This window comes from Phoenix dactylifera, chromosome 1, assembly GCF_009389715.1.
Source record: "Phoenix dactylifera cultivar Barhee BC4 chromosome 1, palm_55x_up_171113_PBpolish2nd_filt_p, whole genome shotgun sequence".
NCBI classification, from domain to species: domain Eukaryota; kingdom Viridiplantae; phylum Streptophyta; class Magnoliopsida; order Arecales; family Arecaceae; genus Phoenix; species Phoenix dactylifera.
In genome coordinates, this window is record NC_052392.1 from 33,105,626 (window position 1) to 33,127,586 (window position 21,961).

Here is a 21,961-nt window from a genome sequence, read left to right on the forward strand (position 1 = left end):
TACAAAATAGTATAATGATGAAAGAACTTTTAACAAACATCATTGTTCCATAGGACAAAAATAATGAAAACTCAACCATCATTGTTGCGATCTAATCTACATTTTCGGAAATATATGCTAAGTTATCTTCTTCTTTTTTTAATTAGCAGAATACTAGATCTTGTTTTCTTAGAGCATATTATCCATATTTAGATGACATGGCAGAATTGCATGCAGATGTGAATATAAGCTAGAATGGAGAAATTCTGAGGCCAAAGGCATGTCAAAGGGACCAAAATGGACTGAACAAAAAGAAACTATTGAGCTTCAAGATGCTATCAGTAATTGAATCATAGGAATGGAGAAAGGGAATGTATTGGGAAGTAGAGATGGCCAAGATTTAAAGCACTTGATGTAAATTGATGTAAAAAGTTGAAATTTTATCTACTTGACTCTTTAAATAGAATCAGAAACATGAACTTAGATGATAGTTTGCTTGCTGGTTAGAGACATGGAGATTGAAAGAGCACCCAACCAGAATCTTGGATGGTAGGCAGGAAACAGAGATTACACTCTACATTTAACCTCAACCTTTTCTGTAAGATTGAGCAACCTGATGATTTACAAATTCTCTCAGGTCCTTAAAAACATAAAAACCAAGAACAAATTAGAACAAAATTAAAAGAAACTAGGCATACTTATGGATGCTTTAGCATGCAAGATAAACTAACATCTAAAGGTGCTCATCATATTAAATCTTAGTTTCCTTGCAATCAATAAATCATATTCCATTAATACATACATCAAGGCAAAACATGCAAGAAAACCCAGGATCATCTGCCCTCTAGCACATCCATAACAACAGGATGATTACTAATACTATTTCTCATTAGAAAGAGGTTGAAAATGTGACTTCTAAAGAATAAGCCGTGAAATGTGCAACCATTTGCTAAGAAATTGGTCCCATAAATTTAAAACATAGACAACCTTGTGAATCAAAACAATTGCCAATTTACTCCAACAGGGTGTATACATAAAGTTCTGTATCACCAAGTCAATTCAAGTGCCTAAAACATGAAAACCAGATGATTAAAAATTGAGCTCAGTTCAGTTGATTAGAGAAAACTCAGATGCGAAAACCGTGACAAATTAAAGCCAAACTAATGACCAAAATCTGATTCCATGGCACCTCCATTGAAATCTCACGGTTGTTGTTGGCGGCCAGTTGCAATTGCCAGGCTTCATTGAGTCCTTTCGAACCCTAGTTGCTCGAAGACTAAGATTTGAAGACGACGAAGAGGTAAAGGGTGAAGGGGGGTCAGTTGAGTCAAAGATTTAAAGCACTTGATGTAAATTGTTATAAAAGGTTGGACATTTATCTACCTGACTCTTTAAATAGACTCAGAAATATGAACTTAGATGATAGTTTCCCTGTTGGTTAGAGGCATGGACATTGAGAGAGCACCCAATCAGAACCTTGGATGGTAGGCAAGAAACAGAGATTACACTCTACCTTTAACTTCAACCTTTTCTATAAGATCGGGCAACATGATGATTTACAAAATCTCCCTAGCCCTTGAAAACACAAAAACCAAGATCAAATTAGAACAAAATCAAAAAATTTGGGCGAATAATTTCTCTACTTAGTTTGTAAATAGTTTCTCGAAATCAATAAGATTTGGGTGAATCACCACTAATGATGACACCCCCCTCTTCCATCAAAAAAAATCCAAGTATATCTTCAAATGGATACAAATTTGAGCATTAGATTAATATCCTTATTTGTCAAAAAAAATTGATATAGATATGGATGGTTAACTATGCTATCCGTGTCCAAAAGTCTGTTTCCATTAATAATATTGTTTAGTTTGATATAGTATTCATGATTTTTTAAGAAAAATAAATGATCATATTGTCATATTATTGACTTAATTTACCTTCTATTCAGTAATATATCTGATTTTATGGTTGCAAGAATTTAACTATACAACTTATATCATTTTCATATCCATATTTTTAATATCCGATATTCATGTTTAAAATAAATATAGATAGAAATTTTTGCATTCGATTAACATCCATAACTATATATGTATTTTTCGAATATAAATGGATACAGATATTAATATCCATAGTCGATCTATTTGTAGCACTACAGTACGTCCCTAACATAATTTTATTAGAGAGAGAGATTACAAAGAGAAATCCCTCTCAAGCCATATTTGGCAACATCTGTTGCCACTAGCAGATCCCACCCCTTCTCCCATGGCTTCAAATCACCTAGTCACTGCCTACAGATACAAGCACCAAGTTGGAGTAATTGCTGCAGTTCAGCTGCTTCCTCCTACCCCAGATAAAGAGTTGTCCTCTCTCCTCTGTTATATAGTCTGAAACCAGACTATTTTGTTGTTCAGCTAGTTAAAATAGCTTAGGAAACAATTGACATAAGGGCTACTTCCCCAGCCAACAGCCCTACGAGAACAAAGTATTTTGTGGCACCTCCTACCATGATTTTTATACTTCTGAAAAAGGACACTTCAGCTTTCAAAACACTCCTCGATTGGATTTTTTATGCCATTGGATTAGGCACTACAATGGATGAGATTAGGCAAGACATTTATTCCCCATAGGAGTCCTGCAGCTACTATAATGTAAAAGATTAATGGCATAACATTCTCCTTCATGTGATCTAAACCATTACATCAGACTACTCAATTTATTGCTGAACTTGCTTAAGAGGCTTGTTCTTCTAGTGATATATATGGAATGTTCTTCTTATGTAACAAGTTTGCAAGTGACCATTTGGTGGGCTTGGAACCTAGGATCCTATGCGAACTTGTGTTTTTGTGAAAACCATGAATATCTGATCCGATGCTCCAATTCGACCTGAAGGTTTTTGGGATGCCTAAATTTTGAATCAACTGACTGTTCTCGCATGCTGAAATCATGACTGCTTTCTGAAAGTTCTAGTTCTATTGGAAGTGTTTTTTTTGTGTGGAAGTAATGGTATAGTTCTTTTTCTATATCGCTCGTCTAGTGACAAAATTAGAGCATATAGAATTCATTTCATTCTACTTTGTAATGCTTCAGTAAATTTATCTTTGCTTTGTTTATCCTTTCTCCATACTGCTCCTGGATACTCATCAACGTAATTCAAATTCAGAATTATTTCTTTTTCCTAATGAAAGTATCAGGCTAATGAGTTTTGGCCATCTCTTTCTCTCTCTCTCTCCGTGATTCCATTCTTTCACTCTCTTTTACTATAACCGGCCTGCAGTGAACTAATAGTCGTGCTACCAATTCCACATAATAATTGTATCCTTCGGGGCAAAAACTAATATGATAATTGTTTAGCCACATTAGAACATTACAGTCTAGCTAGCTAATGGAACTCAGGGTTGATGTTAAAATGCAAACATTTGATAAAAAAATTCTCTTAGAGTGAAACTTCCATTTATATGGAAAAACAATATATGCGGAGATTTATTACTAATACTTTGTAGCCACAATTAGAACATAAACAACAAACTCGCAGCTCAAGTCTTAAAGAAGTTCAACACTAGGAAATAGGTTTACAACATCAAACGCTGCAACTTGACAATCATTAGAGGCAAGATGCCTTTACCTTCCACTTGAGCTTCACCAGATCTTCTTCTAATGAGCTCGAGTCCCAAGGTAGGCATCCCTAATTACATGCATGGTGGTGGCAACATCACTCATGTTCAATCTTTCTCTCACTGACTCATTTGAGCAAGAATGGCCAATTTTGGCCACGGATACCAAGCATTCACGAGCTTTACTCTCATCCTCTGCGAGCACCATTAGCGATCCACAATTGCCATGATTCTTTCAGAAAAGCTATCTCGACAAACTTTCGAAGGCTTCAGCCATCTTTGAACATATCATCAACAGGTCTCTTTCCAGTAAGCGTTTCCAAGAGAAGGATTCCATAGCTATAAACGTCGCCAGAAGTAGACACCTAACCAGTTGCACCATATTCCGCAATACATACATTTAAATGCTTGAACAAAATGTATTAATTCAACAATTATCTTTAACATCATAAAAAAGGAACAAGAAAAGAAGGTTTAGGATGGACATATTAAATCGAACAACTATTGAGTCAAGAAGAAGACCTAGGCGAAAACAGAATGTACCTGGAGCTATATATCCAAGGGATCCTCTTATCCGGATTGAGCTACTCTTGTCTGTTAAGGGGTTTGCTGCAGCTTTAGACATGAACCTTGCCAGACCAAAGTCCCCAGATGAGCAATCATCTCATTATCAAGCAGTACATTACTAGGCTTTAAATCACAATGAACAATAGGCGGCTGGCAATTGTTGTGAAGGTAGTCTATTGCATCAGCCACACCAATCGCTATGTTTAACCTTTGAAGCAGGCTTAGACTTTCCGAATGATGATGCCCATCTAATTCTGGATGTAACCATTTATCTAGGCTTCCATTAGGGATGAACTCAAAAACCAGAGCTTTGAAGTCATGGCCTCTGACATCGATCATCGAGCAGGAAGTCATGACCTTGACGAGATTTCAATGCCGAGCACTTCTCAGCACCTCACATTCGGCTAGAAAGCTCTTCGAAACTTAGCTTGGTGAGGACCCAGGATGCCTTTATAGACAGAACCATATCCTCCTCTGCCAATGAGACTCGTCGAATAGAATCCATTGGTTGCTGTAACCAGTTCAGTGTAGGAAACTCTGGAGAAATTGTCTTCCAATGGATGTACAATGGGAGCATTATCTTTCAGCTTTCGTTTCTGTCGAAGGATGAAAAAGGAGAATAGAAGGATCATACACGAGGCTGCACCAGCTACTGGAATCACTGTTTTCAGCAGTAGAGGCCTCTTTCTCGTTTTGTATGATCTTCCTTGGCATGCAGGCAAGTGCAATTCTGGAGCACCCCCACAAAGTCGATTATTTCCTTCAACAGAAACCTGAGTAGCATTTTTGAAGACCCCCTTCACTGGCACTTCACCTTCGAGATGATTGAAAGACAAATCCAACATTTCCAATTGATTCAAGTCCTCTAGAAACGCTGGAATAGACCCTGTTAAATCGTTATGTGAGAGATCTAGTTCTCGAAGGCCTCTTATGTTGCTCAAGAACTGGGGAATTGTCCCTTGGAACAAGTTGTTGCTCAGATATAAGTTCTCCAAGATCTCACAGTCACCAAGTTTGCTGGGAATATTACCAGATAGCATGTTCCTAGAAATATCTAGAGTTTGTAGATTCTCTAATCTCCCAACCTCCAGAGGAAGAGATCCGACCAATGAATTGTCAGATAAATTTAGATCGAGGGACAAGGCGGGAAGGCTGAAAATCTCTTTGGGTATGGTTCCAGTAAGATGATTAGTAGAGAGGTCCAAGCGAGATAGGTATCGCAGGTTTCCAAGACTCGGAGGTATGGGGCCTTGCAGGTTACTCTGGCCCAAATAGAGGTCCGTCAATAACATGAGATTGCCTAGAGAGAATGGAATCTGCCCTGCAAAACTGTTCAAAAACAAGCACAGAATCTGTAGCCTCGCAAGCTTGCCGATGCTTTCTGGAATAGCACCAGTGAAAAGGTTACCGGAGAAAGAAAGCTTGATGAGGTTGGCCAGGTTTTCAATTCCATGAAGGATTCTCCCTGACATATAGTGGTTGTATCCAAGATTCAATACTCGGAGCTGTGAAGAGAGGTTGACTACTGAGTTGGGCAACATGCCTCCTAGCATATTGTGAGACAGTGACAGCACCTTTAACTGGCTACAGTTTGTGAGAGAGTCGAGAAATTTCCACCCCTTGGCATCTCCTGCTTCTAGCTGATTCCATTTTACATTAAGAAGGTAAAGGACCAGTAGCCTTCCCAGCTTAGATGGCACCCTTCCACTAAAATGGTTATCTGGAATGACAATGCGTTCAAGTCCCGAGGCATTTGCCAACGTAGTTGGAATGGGTCCATGAAACTGGTTACTATACAATGCGAGGTGTTGAAGCCTTGGAAGCGTGATGCCTATATCAGATGGAATGCTTCCTTGCAGCTTATTATCCGGCACAGAGAACACTTGCAGTGATGAGATGTTGTAAAGCTTGCTAGGGATTGTACCTGTAAGATTGTTGCCAGCCGCTTGAAAATGTTCCAGGATCGCGAGGTGGCCGATATCATCCGGAATGCTTCCGCCCAGAAGATTGAATTCGAGAGAGAGTCGTGCGAGTGATGATAGGTTACCGATGGAAGGTGGAATACCCCCGGTCAATGTGTTACTCCTGAGACGTAGCACACCAAGCTTCGTGAGGGAGGCCATATCCGCTGGAATCTTGCCCATGAGCTGGTTGCAAGCCAAGTTGAGAAATCTAAGCTCGGAGCAGTAGGTCAAGTTGGAGGGGATGCCTCCTTGGAATGAAATGAAACGAAGGTCGAGATATTTCAGCCGGCGCAAGTGGCCCAACTCCGGTGGGATCTCACCAAAGAAAATATTGCTTTCGAGGTTGAGCCAGTGAAGGAAGGTGAGGTTTCCAACGGAGGGGGAGAGAGAGCCCGCCAATACCCGAGAGCTGAGGTCCAAGGCAACGACCCTCCACTGGTGCTTCCTGCTGCATGTAACACCCTTCCAGTTGCAGAATTGGATGGTGTTGTTCCATGAGCTTAGAGCGTTCGAGGGATCGTGAGTTATTTGATCTTTGAAAGCAAGCAGTGATAGATAGTCAGTGTGGTTTCCGAGTCGAATCGCTCCCGTGGCATCAACCATGGATGGCACCAGTAAGCATGAGGAGGACCAGAAGAAGAACAAGATCGACCCTGTCTTCAGTATCTGTTCGAGTTCCATGCTTTCCTGTAGAAGAGAAACCGTGCAGCCTCCTACTCTGCAAATATCGCCAAGAGGTTGCAGAAGGCGTGTTGGGTCTCAAGTTTGGGACATATCTGGCTCCCTATCGTTGAGTTCACGTTATCCATCCGAGAGATGAGTTATTGTTATTCATCTCTCAGGTCAACGCAAATAGCGTAGCAAATAAGACGGTCGAGACCTGGGCAACGCCGGTCCATCTCTTACATTTATGAGTTGTTCCATTTTCTGTGCAAAAACGCGTGCCCTTGGGGCTTGAACATAACATGGACTGACCTTTCAACATGAGCCCCCCTCCCTCCTTCCTTCCTTTCAATGGCCTCCTTTCTTGAATTCACTCGATCACTGTAGCAAAGCATCCTTTAAGGTAGATACCATCCGCACCCATACTAGCCTTGCATAAGTGATGCCCTCCGATACAGCTCTCAGCTCTACTCCGATGACAAAGACGTCGAATATGCGTCGTCTTCCGGTTGCAACTAGTATAGAGTGATGACCTCTAATCACAAAGCCCACTCCTCTGCCTTCATCTTTGGACACATTACCATCAAAGTTCACCTTAAGAAAGCTAGAAAATAAGGGCTCTCAAGAGACAGACAATCCTAGTTGCTGCAAAAGCTGAGTGGAGTCTAGGTATCCCTAGTTGTCCCAGATGATTTGCCATAGTAGTCCTAGTAATCTCAGCAGTACGAAGTAATGCTTTATCCACCACTGTCCTTGGGTGTACCCTTCTGCCCTCAAAGATCCGGCTATTTCTATCAAGCTAGATGTGATAGGCTATGTAGGCACATTTGATGCCCTCATCTGCAGTGCTGGATCTCCGTATGGACTCTTTCATATGGCCTATGAAGTCCTTTATCGATGACACAACCTACGGCATGCTTAATGAAGCCAGAGCACACCTCCAAACCTAGGCCGCCTGTGGGTATCCAAAAAGAACATGACTGATGGACTCCTTCATGTTAGGGCATCCCTCGCATGTTGTAGTGATCCTCACTCCCCTTCTGGCCAGCACACACCTAGTCGGCAAACATCATCATACCACCTTTCAAATGAACAAGGCAACACGGGAGTAGATGCTCATCCTCCAGATCTTGCCTTCATCAATTCGTTGAGTCATTTCTAGGCTAACCATATCTTGCAGATCTCGAGCGCTAACCTTCGACTTCCCTGTCTCTCTCCAGACCCTTCTATTTGCGGTCTCTCCCCTGTAGGGATTGGTAATGTCAAGACTTTTTCAGCCAACTGCTGCCCAAAGGCATACCAAATAAAGCCCTCATTCCATCTTCTCTCCTCTAGGATGATCAAATCACAGACTCTGCACTCAGCCAAACACAGAGGAGCGATCATGTTAGGGCACTGCCCGAGCGGCTGCTCTATCAGTCATCTGTCCTCTAGCACATCAATAGTTTGCCCATCCTCAATCACCCATCTGATTGAAGGGAGCACCATCGGGGCGCCAGCAAAGATCTCCTCCAAATAAAGGAACTGTGGCGCTCTATGTAGAGATCGAGCACAACAGCAGGAGTCTCGTATTTGGCCCTCATCAAAGTGTACCAAAGACTCTCAAGTTCCAAGATTTACATGGCCGCATGTCTGCCCGTAAGGATCTCTCAACTCACAGTCATGGAGTGAACACCTAGCCCACTAAACATGGTCGGTTCTCAGACTACATCCCATGCCAGTAGGTGAATAGCACTTCTGCCCCCCCACCTTCTCCAGATAAAGCTCCTGAACATCTGCTCCAGGGTCCTCAGATGTGCCAGAGGCATGATGGTATTAGATAATAGATAAATCGGGATCGAACTGAGTATTGACTGAACCAGAGTGACTCTACCTATCATAGATAAAGCGCTCGACTGCCAACCATTAAGCCTCTGCTTAATGCTCTGCTCAATGGTGGAACAATCCACACTACGAAGCAATGTCTAGTGATGGGTAAGATATCTCATGGTGCCCACCTGCTCACCTACTCCCAGAATCTCCTTGATGGAGGCCTTTCAATTGTGGCTTGATCTTTGGGCTGAAGCAAATAACTGACTTGACCAAATTGACTTGTTGCCCAAAAGCCGCACAATACTTCTTTAAGATCCTCTAGATCGCCTATGCTAATTGCCTCATCGCTTGGGCCAAAAGCTTGCAGTCATCGACAAACAAAAGATGTAAGATCTGAATGAAATCTGCCATCAACCTATAGACCTCCATAGCATGAGTCTCAGAAGCATATCGGAGCGCTTTGGATAATGTGTTTGTATAGATGATAAAGAGGAGGGGCAAAAGCAGGCAACCCTACTATAGTCCGACAGAAAACTTGAAAAACTGTGAGGTATACCTTTACTAAAATGGGAAAGGAAGGAGCCCATATGCATCCCGAAATCCATCTAATCCAAGTTTGATGAAACCCAAAACTTTTCGGAGAGTAAGTCACAAAGCTCCAGCTCATTCTGTCATAGGCTCTTTCCATGTTAAACTTGACACCCATCAGGCTCCTCCGATCGGGAGCTCTTTAGAGGTCAAACATAAACTCTTGGGCTGTAAGAACATTGTCGATGATGCACCATCCACCAACAAAAACTCCTTGCTTAGGACTGATGAGCCTAGGCAAGATGCTTCTTTAGCCTATTCACTAGGATCTTCGCAGTAGCCTTGTACAGGGTAGTGCAAAAACTAATCGGTTGATAATGGTTCGGCTCCATAGCAACTTGCTTCTTTAAAATCAGGGTGATGAAAGTCTGCTTTCAGTCTCGAGGCGTCATGGCTATTCTAAAAAACTACTAGATAGCCAGGGTCACATTCTGCCTGATGATATGCCAATACCTCCTAAAAAAGACTGAAGAGAATCCATCCAACCCTAGGGCCTTATCCTCGGCCAAGGACCAAAGAGCCTCTTGGACCTCCATGGCTGAGATCGGGCTAACCAGCACTGCATTCACCCTCTCCCATGGTGCCGGCTTGATAGGCAACCCCCTACACCCGAACTGATCTGTCTACCTGAATCTGAAGAACTGCTCCAACATTCTCCTGACAGTATCAGTGTCGCCTTCCATCTACTCACTGCTATCCCTGATGTTGTTGATTCTATTTGTCTATCTCCAGATGATCGTCGACTGGTGGAAGAAACTGATGTTCCAATCTCCATCCATAATCTACTATATTCTCGATTTGTACCTCCACAGGATCTTTTGCTGTCGAAGGAGCGAGTGATGCAAGGATAACTACGCCTTGAGCTCCCCCTATTCTCCTTCCGTAAAACCCCCTTTTGCTCTTCTTGAGACTGGAGATCGGCAAATCCCTCTATCCTCTAACATGCACTCGAGTGTGAAGAGAGATATAGAGAGAAACAGAGGGAGAGGGAAAGCCTTTCCTTCTCTTTCTTTTCTTTTTTTTTTTTCCTTCTTAGTTTGGTTGGAGTGAGAGAATCTAAGAGGGAGAGGAAGAGAAGAAGAAAAATAAGAGGAAGAAGAGAAGAAGGAGAGGAAGAAGGCGAGGAAAGGAGGGAGAGTATGGAAGAGAGCGTGAGAGGGAGATGGCGAAGGAGGAGGAGGAGGAGGTGGACCGGCAAGGAGGTTGGGGGGGGGGCATGGAAAGTGGAAGAGAGGGAATTTTCGATCCCTTTAATAACCGCGCTATAACAAAATATCCCTATCGACCAGAAAAAAAGCAGATGACGGTGGATTGATCGATTAACCTATCCGACGAGAGGAGGAAGTTGAGACAGACTGTAGATATGACTCATGTCGGAGACACAACGACAGACACCCACGCACGCGGAAGAGAGGGTGACACGGTGAGCGAAGAGAAAAATATGAAGGGGTGCAGAATTTGGGAAGCCAAAAATTAGTGTGCCAACGCCATAGAGATAAGGTTTTAAAGAATTTTGGCCAGACAGAGGAGTGGAAGTCGAGAGGGTTTGGGAAGAAAGGTTTTGACCGACCGTAGGGAAGTGAGTCTTAATCGGAAAATCGGATAAGCGAGGACGCAGAGTGAGAAGGAGTCAGAAAATCGGAAAGGAGTTTGGGACAGAATAGGAGTCGACCGAAGTCGGGAGTGTTTAGGAAGAATGATTAGAGCCGACCAGCTATAGAAAAGTGAGTCGAAATCGAAAAAGTTGAATGGGAGAGTCGCAAGTTGGACGAGCAAGAAAGCAGAGTGAGAGAGAGTCGAAAAATCGAGGAGGCTTCAACAGAATATCAGTCAGAAAATCGGAAAGAGACTTTGACAAAATGGAGTTGGAAACTCAAGGAGTATTTAGGGATGATGAAAAATAAAGGATTTTTTTATCCTAAAAAATGTATGGTTAAATATCAAATTGCCTCTGGACCGCTTGTTCTAAAACCAGTCCATAAGCAACGGTCCAAGGACAGACCGGCCAATAAGTTTTCTATTTTCTTTCCCATGTGTTATCGGTTGAAGATATTCACAGGACGGGCCCTACGGATTTGGGCCTGGGCCACCGCGTAGGTTTGGGGTCCAGCGCCTGACCCGAGGCGGGGAAGAAAACAAGACATGCCAAATTTGCACGTCGTTGCCCGTGCAAACTTAATATATTTTTCAGAACAATATGCAATTTTAGGGACAGTATTCTTGGCGAGAAATTTCTTTGTAGACGCCAGAAAATATCGTCGTCACCACCGACACCATGCGAGCGACAAGCACCCGGCAACTTCTCAACTTTCAATCACATCCGCCCGTCCACCATCCATCGGTTCTGGCAATATCTCCAATGTCCTCCCAGCACGCTATATATTGACCCCATTGACCCCGCTACCTCTCCGTCCATTCGCAGAAGAAGGGAAGAAACCGAGCAGATAGAGAAAGGGGAGAAGAAGCAGGAGGGAAGAGGGTAAGGAGAGATGTACGGCTACACGAGCGTGGAGAAGGCAGCAGGAGGGGACTTGGAGGCCGGGTCGCTGTACCCGGGCCTCTCCCGCGGCGAGAACGATCTCCGGTGGGGCTTCGTCCGCAAGGTGTACGGCATTCTCGCCGCTCAGCTCCTCCTCACCACCGTCGTCTCTGCTGCTACCGTCCTCAATGCCTCCATTAATGAACTCCTCACCGGCAGCTCCGGTCTCGCCCTCGGCTTGGCCCTCCTCCCGCTCTTCTGTACGACTCTCCCTGTCTTTTCTTTCTTTCCGCAATTCTTTTTCCCCCTTGATCCGATCTTTGTCCTCTTGTCTTCTTTTTCTTGTGGATTTGTTTGATTTCTTTTATTTTTGATATTGCCGTATTGATCTTCTATTCTTGATTTGTAACGTAGGGTTCGGGTGCATCTCGGGTTTGTCCTAATTGTAGTTGATTTTTTCTTTAATTTTTCTGTTGTACGATTAATATTTTTGTATTTTTAGTTTGATGTAGATAGATCGGATGCGAATAGATGTTTGGATGGGGTTCTTGATTTTCAAAATGAATGGCTGCCATCTAAGATCTGGGGTTTGTTGCAGATCACACGATGAGTCAAGCTTTGTTGCATTAAATGCTGTTGAATTAGGGCTAGGGCTGGGGTTGTGTCCAGGAGGCGCCTTTGACTTTTCAGGGTGGGATTATACCTTATGTATAATATTAGGGTTCTGATGGGCCCATTTTCTCATGGTTCCATTAAAATGTGGTTGGTTCCGCTTTTTTGTATAATGATATCTTCCTTATTCCTTGTGATCTTTGATTTTCCTTGAAATTGGCTGACTGTCTGGATTCTTTGGTTTCTGTACTGTAACAAACCAGGAATTAGACGCAGACTTCACATTGGCTTCCTTCAATTCAGCTTCCACTTTCTGTGCCTTGATACATGACGTAGAAATTGTGATGCTCTGTTATTTAACTTTTAGTTATCTTCTCTTTTCATTATCCCTTTAACCAATGTCGCACTTTATGCTTGAGAATTCTGTATTTCTGACATACTATTGGATGATCTTGGTCTTGTCATTTTTTATGGCTGCCTTTTGGGTTTCTCATTATTTTGCTCCTCATCTAACTCCTTCCTTGAAGTTGGTTCATGGACTTGGTGGCATTATTTTGGTTGGCTATGTCTAGCATGCTAAACAAGTCTCTTTATACCAAGAAGGACTAGGGATTTCCTTATTCTATCCACATCAAGTGTTTGCTCTTTTAAATTAGTAGCCCTTGTCTAAAATGCTCTTTTTAGCTCTAAGACTTGCCAGTGTTTGTGCATCAGCCTTTTGTGTTCTGTGCTTTCAACATTCTTGTCATAAGTCCTGACTATATTTCTTACTATATATGGTATTATATTATGGCTTGCCTTTTCTTCATAATATCATGTTGGTACATTGCTTGGGTTGTTTGTTTGCAACATTTCATTGTTTTTTGATACCTTATCATTTTGCCTATGCGATATTGGAGTACTTGAGATGGAAAGGATGCAACATTGTGCTCAATTGAAGCGATTAGTTAAGTTTCTTGTATGGGTATATGACTTGATAAATGGGTTATTGTGGTCATAAGGCTTAAGCATCTAGGAAAGGAACTAAAGCATTTAAGTAACTTTGAGAGAAGGAAAGTGTTAGCTATATTGGTTCAGTGTAAGGTTAGAAATTGCTTGAAAGGGGGTCTTTGTTTGATATACAGCATATAGTATCGTATTTATTGGTATTGGATAAAGTTAATGGATTATATTTTTTCATATGTAAAAAATAGCTACATACAAGGGGAAAGAGGATTTGAAAAGGGAAAGTGCTTGTTAAGAGGTTCAACATTGGTTTTTTCATGGTTACTACTACCTAGACATGGATAATGGGTGTCAACAAACAAGTGTCTTGAGGAATTCATTAAGGTAATGCAAAGTAACTTAAACATGTGGTCATGATGATAATGATAGGGGGAGATTTGGACTCCATGCTCTAAGTCAAATATTTGGTAAAATGTTTAATGATCAAAAGTCAATGGTGGGAACATCTAAACCAAAAATCCATACAGTTGATTTTTGTCTATAATTTGAGAAATGCTTATAAATAAAATATTATGCCTTTCGGAAACATCTAAAATATACGTTAAGAGAGTACAAAAATAGATGATATTTATTAAACTAATATACTAAAATCAAGCCGTCTTGGTACAGAATCCTATATTGGTACCATCCTGGTACAGTGTTGATATGCTTTGTACAGAAGTCGGTTCGGGATACTGACACTCGATATGCGGGGCATACCGTGTATTGATTTGGTATTAGTACGCTACAATATTGTCATTATGCATTGGTACCGGCTAATTGTGAGAGGTTATTCTAATTGAAATCCTACACTGTTGATTATTATTGACTCATCTTAAAACATGTAAAGATATAATATCAATACTTTTTGATGCTAGATCATTGCAAAATACTATATCATGTCAATGCTTTCTTTTGTGCACTAGATGAATAGGTTGGAGACTACCCAAAAAAATGATTGTTACTTTATAGGCATCTGTAGTGGTGAAAAAAAATTGATAGTGTGGGCCTTAAAGTTAGAGTGTTCATGGAAAAAGGGCACTTTTGACAGAGGTATTAGTACGGTACAATATTGTCATTATGCATCGGTACCGACTAATTGTGAGAGGTTATTCTAATTGAAAGTCTACACTGTTGATTATTATTGACTCATCTTAAAACATGTAAAGATATAATATCAATACTTTTTGATGCTAGATCATCGCAAAATACTATATCATGTCAATGCTTTTCTTTTGTGCACTAGATGAATAGGTTGGAGACTACCAAAAAAAAATGATTGTTACTTTATAGGCATCTGTAGTGGTGTAAAAAAATTGATGGTGTGGGCCTTAAAGTTAGAGTGTTCATGGAAAAAGGGCACTTTTGACGGAGCAGCCTTTGTCATTTGACATCAGATTGTTAAGGCATTGGCAGTTGGGGAAGAGGGCTTTTGTGCAATAATGTTCCTATGGTGGAGCTTATAGCTACCTGGGAAGGGCTATTGTATGCTACCACCTAGCTTCATGCCACATGTATCTGGTTTGAGGGGGACTCAGACAATCGTAGGCTGGGTCAATAAGCTGCATCAATTATACTCAAATGTTCATCCTCTGCTTATTGACTTGGTGCATGGCTCAAGTTATTTTAAAGCATCACATATTTTCAGGAAGGGCTACAAGTCTGTAGATTGGGTGGCTTCTTTTATGGCTCACCATTCTCCTGCTTGCTTATGGACAACTCTTGGTGACTATCCCCAAGATCTTAGAGAGAGACTATATTCTAATGTTGTTGGATGTGTTTATACTTGCCATGTATGAATGGTAAGCCGTTTGTGCCCCAAAAAAATTTAAAGAGTGTTCATGATTGATTTTGAATCCCTAAACTCTTTTCTCAATGGTGCTCAGATATGCAGCCCAAGAGGGGGGTGAATTGGGTTCTTTTCGAATTCTTAAATACGATATGCAACTGAAACAAGAATGTGTTGTGTTTAAGTGAAGTGCAGCAAATTACAATCACAAATATACTTAAGCAAGATTGAAATAAATATAAATGAAAGCAAATAGTTGCTAGAGGATGAATAGATAACGAAGATAAACACACCCATACAACAAACACAATAATGTAGTTTTTGCCTTGTTTGGTTAGTCTATTGACTTTCTATGATTTTTTTGTAATTAAGGGTAATAGAAGGCTCATTCATTTATCTGCATAGAGAATAGAAAGATGTCTTGATGGCAATTTAATTTTGTAATGTGTAACAGCCATGTAGACTATGGACATTGATCCCAATATCGTTGGAACCGGTACCGGGTACCGTACTGGTTTTCCGACAGCACGAGTCGGTATGGGCCATGCTAGGCCAATACCGGGCCCGTACCGATAGAGAAAAATGCCGGACCCGGAGAAGGAGAAGAGAAAAATAGAGATAATGGGGCAGGGAGGGAGAACGAGCGATGGCGGATGCCGGCGGAGGGCCAGCAGAGGCTGCGGGGGGAGGCGGTGATTTGCTGACTTCACTTAAAACAGTGGCCGCGGCCTCGGCCTCGGCCTCCGCCGCCCTCCCGTTGCCCCCGCTGCCCATCGTTCACCCTCCCTACCCCGCTCTCTCTCTTTCTCTTCTTCTCCAGCTCCGGCAGCGAGCCGTTTTCAATAGCTGAACCATACCGGTAAGCCATCGGTACGGCTCGGAACGGGCGGAACCGACCGGTTTGGCTGGGTTCCACATTCCTTGATTGATCCTAATCATGCAACAAGGGAATATATTGGTTAATCACGATTTTTTTAAATTTTGTTGATAATGATAGGGCTGAGATGGAAACTTTTAGGGCTATAGTTGATTAAAGGAGTAATTAAGTTCCTTGTGTCGGTGTACAGGTTAATAAATGAATAATTCTGGAAAAAAGTCGTATGATTCTAGCAGGATTCTTTCGGTGGCAAAGTACCAAAGCATGTAGGTATTTGAAAATAAAAAGTTTGTTTGTGGGTGTGAAATTGCATTGTATGTGTGTCATGTTGAACATCATCTAGGGGAAATGTTTGACACAGAAGGTAAGATATTATGTTAGTTAATATGAATAGAGTTGGAAAAAGAAGATTTTCATACCTAAAACTAGGTTATTCTGTTTCACTAAAAATATATTTGATGGTTTTACCAACCTAATTTCATCTGAAAATTAAAAATGGAAAGAGTATAGAAGAAAATGGAAGGACAAAAACATAATTGCGATGCAAGTGAAAAGCAGGATTCAGGGAGATTACATGAATTATTATCAACAACACTTGTCACTAGCAAAGAGGTGTTGTGATGAGACTGCGTTCCATCAGGTTTTCCTAAATCAAGAGAAATCATTTTCTAGTGCAAACTGAGATCGTTGAGCTATGTCACGGAGTGGACTCGGTTTGTCGGGAAGTCAATCGTCTTTGGCGGAATCTGTTAATCCATTGTATGTTTTACATCAATTTCTGAGAGAATGTAAATAAAGGTTTTTTGATTTTCAATATTGTGATAGCTATATGATACCAGGCTTTCTTGGGTGGACACTCCTATTACAATAGTGAAAAGCATATTTAAGATATGATGCATGATGTCGTGAACTGTATTGACAGTGGCAGGAGAGGCTGCTGGTCTGTGGGAGATGAAAAATCCAGGCAGCATGTGATCTCTAGTCTCTGATTTCCTTGCTTCTTTTGGTTAGCGTGAATTTGGAACCTTAATCAGAAACAGATATTTATTTTCCAGTTATTTTCATGTTAATGTTGCTCTATATATGGTCTACAATGTACAAGTAATTGACAAGTGCCGTTTTTGGAGAAAGACAAACTTTCCAAATTGTTTAATCATGTTGCATGCATTTTATTCATTATGATATAAACATAAAGGCTTGCATTTCCAGGGGTGCATGCTTCTGTCCTTCCCTAATCAAGTAATTGGGGCAACCAGTTTGCTTGGTAGAGCAGGCTGGGTTGGAGTCCCTTCCGGATCATGCCTGATTGTTAATTGGACAATAGAATTCAACATTACATTGTACTGGAGATTAGATAATCTTCTTTTTGCTGTTCCTATATCTCTTAGTGCTTTATCATTGTGCAGGTTTCAGCAACGATTTGTAATGCATAAAATCCGTTGCTAATTTTGTTTTAAACATTTTTTTTCTGCTCTCTTAGCAGCTTCGATTGTAGTCTTGTTTTCATTTTCTGCTGTTGGAAGGAGGAAATTATATGATAAATGACTCTTCTGAACATTCTTTTGCAGTTTTCATGCTAAAGAAATGTAACTTAAGGTTTCTTTTTTTATACCAGCAATAGTGACACACTAACAAAAGTCTCTATTTTGCAGTAATGTTCCCACTGTATCTTTATCAACAAAAGCACCCACTGAATTTCATATTTCTTGGGCTGTTCACTTTGTGCCTAAGCCTGAGTGTGGGTGTAGCTTGTGCAAATACCCAAGGTGAAAATTACTTGCTTTTTAGACATATTTGTTATTATTCTGGTCTAGTGCTTGTAGAGATCTGCATTCTACTCAATTCTTTTTTCTTACAATTTTTTTTTTCAGGTAGAATTGTGCTTGAGGCATTGATTTTGACTTCTGCTGTTGTTTCATCCTTAACTGGATATACTTTCTGGGCTTCAAAGAAGGGCAAAGACTTTAGCTATCTTGGACCAATTTTATTTGCTAGTCTTCTTGTTCTCCTTCTTACAAGTTTTATTCAGGTATGTTGTGATCAGCATCAGCAATTTTATTTGGTGATCAGAAATTGTTCGATCTGTTTTTTAAAAATTGTTTAATATTCTACATTTTTTGTCTTTTTGAAACTTTTAGTCTGCCAAAATTATGCATTTTTTATACAAAGATTCAAAACAGTGATCTGCAATATATCTTCGGTCTACATGACTTGATTTACTTTTTATTATTATGAATTTCCCTTTCTTATCATTTTCTGGTTGAGACTCTAAAACATCAGTTGGAACCATCAAAATTGATGACATTAAAAAAAAGTTTTCATTGGCCAAAGCTTTCAATCCCTTAGTAGCTGGTATTTTCTACCTAGGGAACATCCATGCTTCAGATCTTTCTGGTCTCTCAAACATGCACCCGCTTCCTAAATTCTTCCTTACCTAAGTTGTTTTAAGATATCCACTTTCCTGCGCCAGCACTTGCTCCCAGTTTTGGCAACTGTCTTCAAATCTCAGGGTGCTTCAACTCTTCCTCCTGAAACCAACATAATCCTGAATACAACTGTGAAACATTAAGTATGATGTAATGTAGAAAATGCTTATATAAGTGAGTAAATTTGTAAGAGCACCTAGTAATTATATTCTTGGTGGTCAACTATGTTGGGTAAAATCTAGTAATCTAGTTATCTGCAAATAAATATAGAAGGTAGGTGTGAAGTAGATGATTTGAGTTTTGGTTTGCATTATGATTCCTTGTTACAAAACTGCAACTCTTCCTCAGAAAAACATGCAAGGAATTGAGGCTTAACAAGTATGGAGTACCGGCCCGGCTGTTAATACATGTTTGACAACAATGCATTGGTTGGTTAGTAGAATCTAGCTAGTTTAGGGCCCAAGTCCTTAGAGGTCCTTCATACTTTTTATTCAATAGTGAATTAGAATTTTGGTTCCATTGCTTTATGAATTCTTTGGATCCTTGCTTTGAAGTTTATACCATCCATCAGATTAATCAAAATTGGTGGCCGGAGGGGTAGTACCTGAATCTCAAAGCAGACTACACCTGGGTATAATGAGTGAAATTTCATGAGTACAATTTTTTTCCAATGCATTCATAGGAGCAAAAACACTCTTGACTTAAGGAGAAGGTGAACGCACTCTAAAAAAGTTAAATATAAGCATGATTACGATCATGAGAAAATTACAACAATTTTACATGGCTTGTTATAGAAACTAGATGCTCAATATAAATAAGTAAATACATTCTTATGAGTTTCTTGACTGGTTGATCTTGCATTCAGGACATGCTTACAATAACCATAATGTTCATATAACACTTTTAATGAATGTATCCTTCTCATGATTGGCACGAGGACCCAACAAAACTTTCTATGTAAGATCTTGTTTATCATTATTAATGCTCTTCCTTGTAGTGGGATATGTTCAGTTCAAAAAAATTAAGAGTGAAGACGATGAAGACTAGAAGGAACGGGTGAAAATATTGTGAAGGAAAAGAAAAATCAAGGCTCCTAAGTAGGGACCTTTCAAACAACACATAATACGATTATCTTGTATTTAGTTACTAATAAAAAGGACAATCATATAGCCACAAGCCATCCTTTCGTGCTGGCTTTTACTCACAGATGTGGCCAGTACTGAATGGCAGCATTTCTCAGTAAATTCTAGCTGCCTGTGAGCTGCAGGCAGCTGCATCCATGCATGGCACGTCAGCATGTAAGCCCGCCCATATAAATGCGGTCTATGATTAGTAGTCATATGTTAGGGCGTTTGTTAGGCAGCAGTGTGGAAAACTGAAATGGGGAATTGTTTTCGTCTTTTAAGAAATGGAGGGGTAATAGTTATTATAATGCTTTCGAGGTAATATATAAAATTAACTATATTACATTTTTATAAATCTTGTTTCATGATTTACACAAAACTCAAAAGGCATGTGGAAAATATTATAGACAACCTTAGCTGCTCTTTGATTATCCAAAATTTGCGAAGTATTGATTAGGTGTATCCTTAAGCAAAAAAAATGCCACTGCAAGTTCACTAGCAAATCATTGTTGTACTTATCAATAGTGGATAGAGTTCTAAATGCGGTACTCTGTTATCTTTCCCAGTGAGTGAGCTCTTGCTTTGAAGCTATTTGTATTACCCTACTCTGGCTTGAACCTGGTGGTGGCTGGATTTTGACTTATTTCAACCATCATGGTTGTGAATGTTTGTTACCGCAGATATTCTTTCCACTTGGGTCTACATCGGTTGCTGTTTTTGGTGGGCTCGGAGCTATGATCTTCTCAGCTTTTCTTGTCTACGACACAGACAACTTGATAAAGCGCTACACCTATGATGAGTACATATGGGCATCGGTTGTTCTCTACCTGGACATCCTCAACCTGTTCCTTTCCCTTCTGAACTTGCTGAGAGGCATGCAGTCCGATGGCTAGGAAGGAGTAACTGGTTACATTAATTATAAAACAACGGTTCCACTTGAATGAAGTTCATCTGAATACAACTTCACCTGTTTCTATTTTTTCTCGATTTTTTGATGTCCGTCGTATCTGGTTTGTCAAGTTTTCACAGCGTTTTATATTAGTATGTTGTACATGGAGGATTTCAGCAAATAACAGAGCTCGTTAAGGGCTCTTTTGTTAAGTATTTTCTGTTTTTTGTTGTCAGTTGTAACCCTATATGCTAGATGATCATGTTTTCCCAATATTATAGTGCATACTATTCTGGGCAAGGTTTTTTCTTGTATTATTATTTAATAATTTTTAATTTTTTTTAATTAGTGTAATCTAGCGACCATGTTGAAACTATTCTTCTTTGGTGGAAATCTACCTAGAGACCCGGCATGTTTTTATTTGAGCTAATTGTTCTCTTATAGGTGGTGCTTTGAGTGCTATTTGTATTGCACAATGTATTCGCATGTATTTTCAAAGTTATATCCAATGCAGTGCCTCAGTTTCTGTGGATTGCAAATATCGATCCCTTGGTTGTTATAGGTAGAAAAATCAGACTTTGCCATAAAAGACAAAAAAAACAAGAAGCCCGTTAAAACTTTGAAAGAGTTCGGAATTTAGGATAACCAGAATTTGGAAAGAAAATAGTGGAACCTAAAAATGCAGGAAATATTTGTATTTGAATTAGTACAGGAGAGGCAATAACTACAGATGATAGCAATAGGGATACCACCACCAGCAAAAATAAGTACAGATGATGGTTTGCAAGATTTCTTGATTTCATGGTCGCGAACTCGTGAATAAATTGTACAATCCAAAATGAGAATTAATAGGATCTTTTCATTATTCGGGGAGACTTGTTTTATGCTCAGGGCTGTTTGTCCGGCAGCCTGATGCGTTCTTATATTCGGTCTTTTCCCCTTCTTTTTAGCTGCGTTCGGGGCTAAGAATCGTTGAAATGGCGCAGAGATGTCAATGGCAACGGTTTCAGCCGCTTATCGATTGGCAACCAGTATAGTCTTGCTCCTCCAGCATGAGAAAGCCAAGCTGATGCAATTTCTTCTTAATTTTTGCTAGTCGCACGCCAGGTTTAGGCTGTTAATGATGCCTTCAATCAGAAAATGATGCCTTAATCATGTTAACAGATTGACAGGATCCATCCTTGTACCCCTTTGTGATCTCTGAACAGACTGCCATCTAGCAGTTCTCATTTGTGATCTCCCAAGGGGCTACTAAAAAAAGGGCTGTTAAAAGATAGACCGTTAAAAGATACAATCTGCAATTATCTATTATCCTACTGGATCACAGGTTTTGGTAGGTCATGCTCCTAAAAGATCCATACTTCAAGTCAACGCTGGCCACCTGGTGGCAATAACATTTACATTGTTGTTTTGGTGGGTTTTTTTTTTGTTTTTTAAGATCAATTTCTTGGGCTGAGTGGCAGGAACTCCTTCTTGGACCCAGAAATGCTTTCTGGGCCTGCTAAAGCTGGTGTGGCAACTTACAGTTCAACTTTGTAATCCTCTCCTGCCACAGTGCTGAGGATAACTCCTAGCATGCATCTAACAGGAGGTC

The 21,961-nt window shown here is 40.4% G+C and overlaps 3 protein-coding genes across 3 annotated transcripts; 1 reads left to right on the forward strand and 2 right to left on the reverse strand.

The window, feature by feature from the left end:
* Nucleotides 1-3,862: 3,862 nt before the first annotated feature.
* LOC120112179 (probable LRR receptor-like serine/threonine-protein kinase At3g47570) lies at nt 3,863-4,514 on the reverse strand. Its single transcript, XM_039130947.1, has 2 exons — nt 4,233-4,514; nt 3,863-3,958 (listed from the first exon to the last, which is right to left on the reverse strand). Exons 1-2 carry the CDS (start codon nt 4,512-4,514, stop codon nt 3,863-3,865), a joined length of 378 nt encoding a protein of 125 aa, XP_038986875.1.
* Nucleotides 4,515-4,564: 50 nt separating this feature from the next.
* Nucleotides 4,565-6,805, reverse strand: LOC103721009 (LRR receptor-like serine/threonine-protein kinase EFR). Its single transcript, XM_039130992.1, has one exon. It carries the CDS (start codon nt 6,803-6,805, stop codon nt 4,565-4,567), a length of 2,241 nt encoding a protein of 746 aa, XP_038986920.1.
* A 4,723-nt stretch (nt 6,806-11,528) lies between these two features.
* Nucleotides 11,529-20,681, forward strand: LOC103721003 (BI1-like protein). The gene is made up of 4 exons (XM_008811010.2): nt 11,529-11,926; nt 17,581-17,694; nt 17,800-17,957; nt 20,159-20,681. Exons 1-4 carry the CDS (start codon nt 11,677-11,679, stop codon nt 20,369-20,371), a joined length of 735 nt encoding a protein of 244 aa, XP_008809232.2. The 5' UTR covers nt 11,529-11,676; the 3' UTR covers nt 20,372-20,681.
* Nucleotides 20,682-21,961: the final 1,280 nt, after the last annotated feature.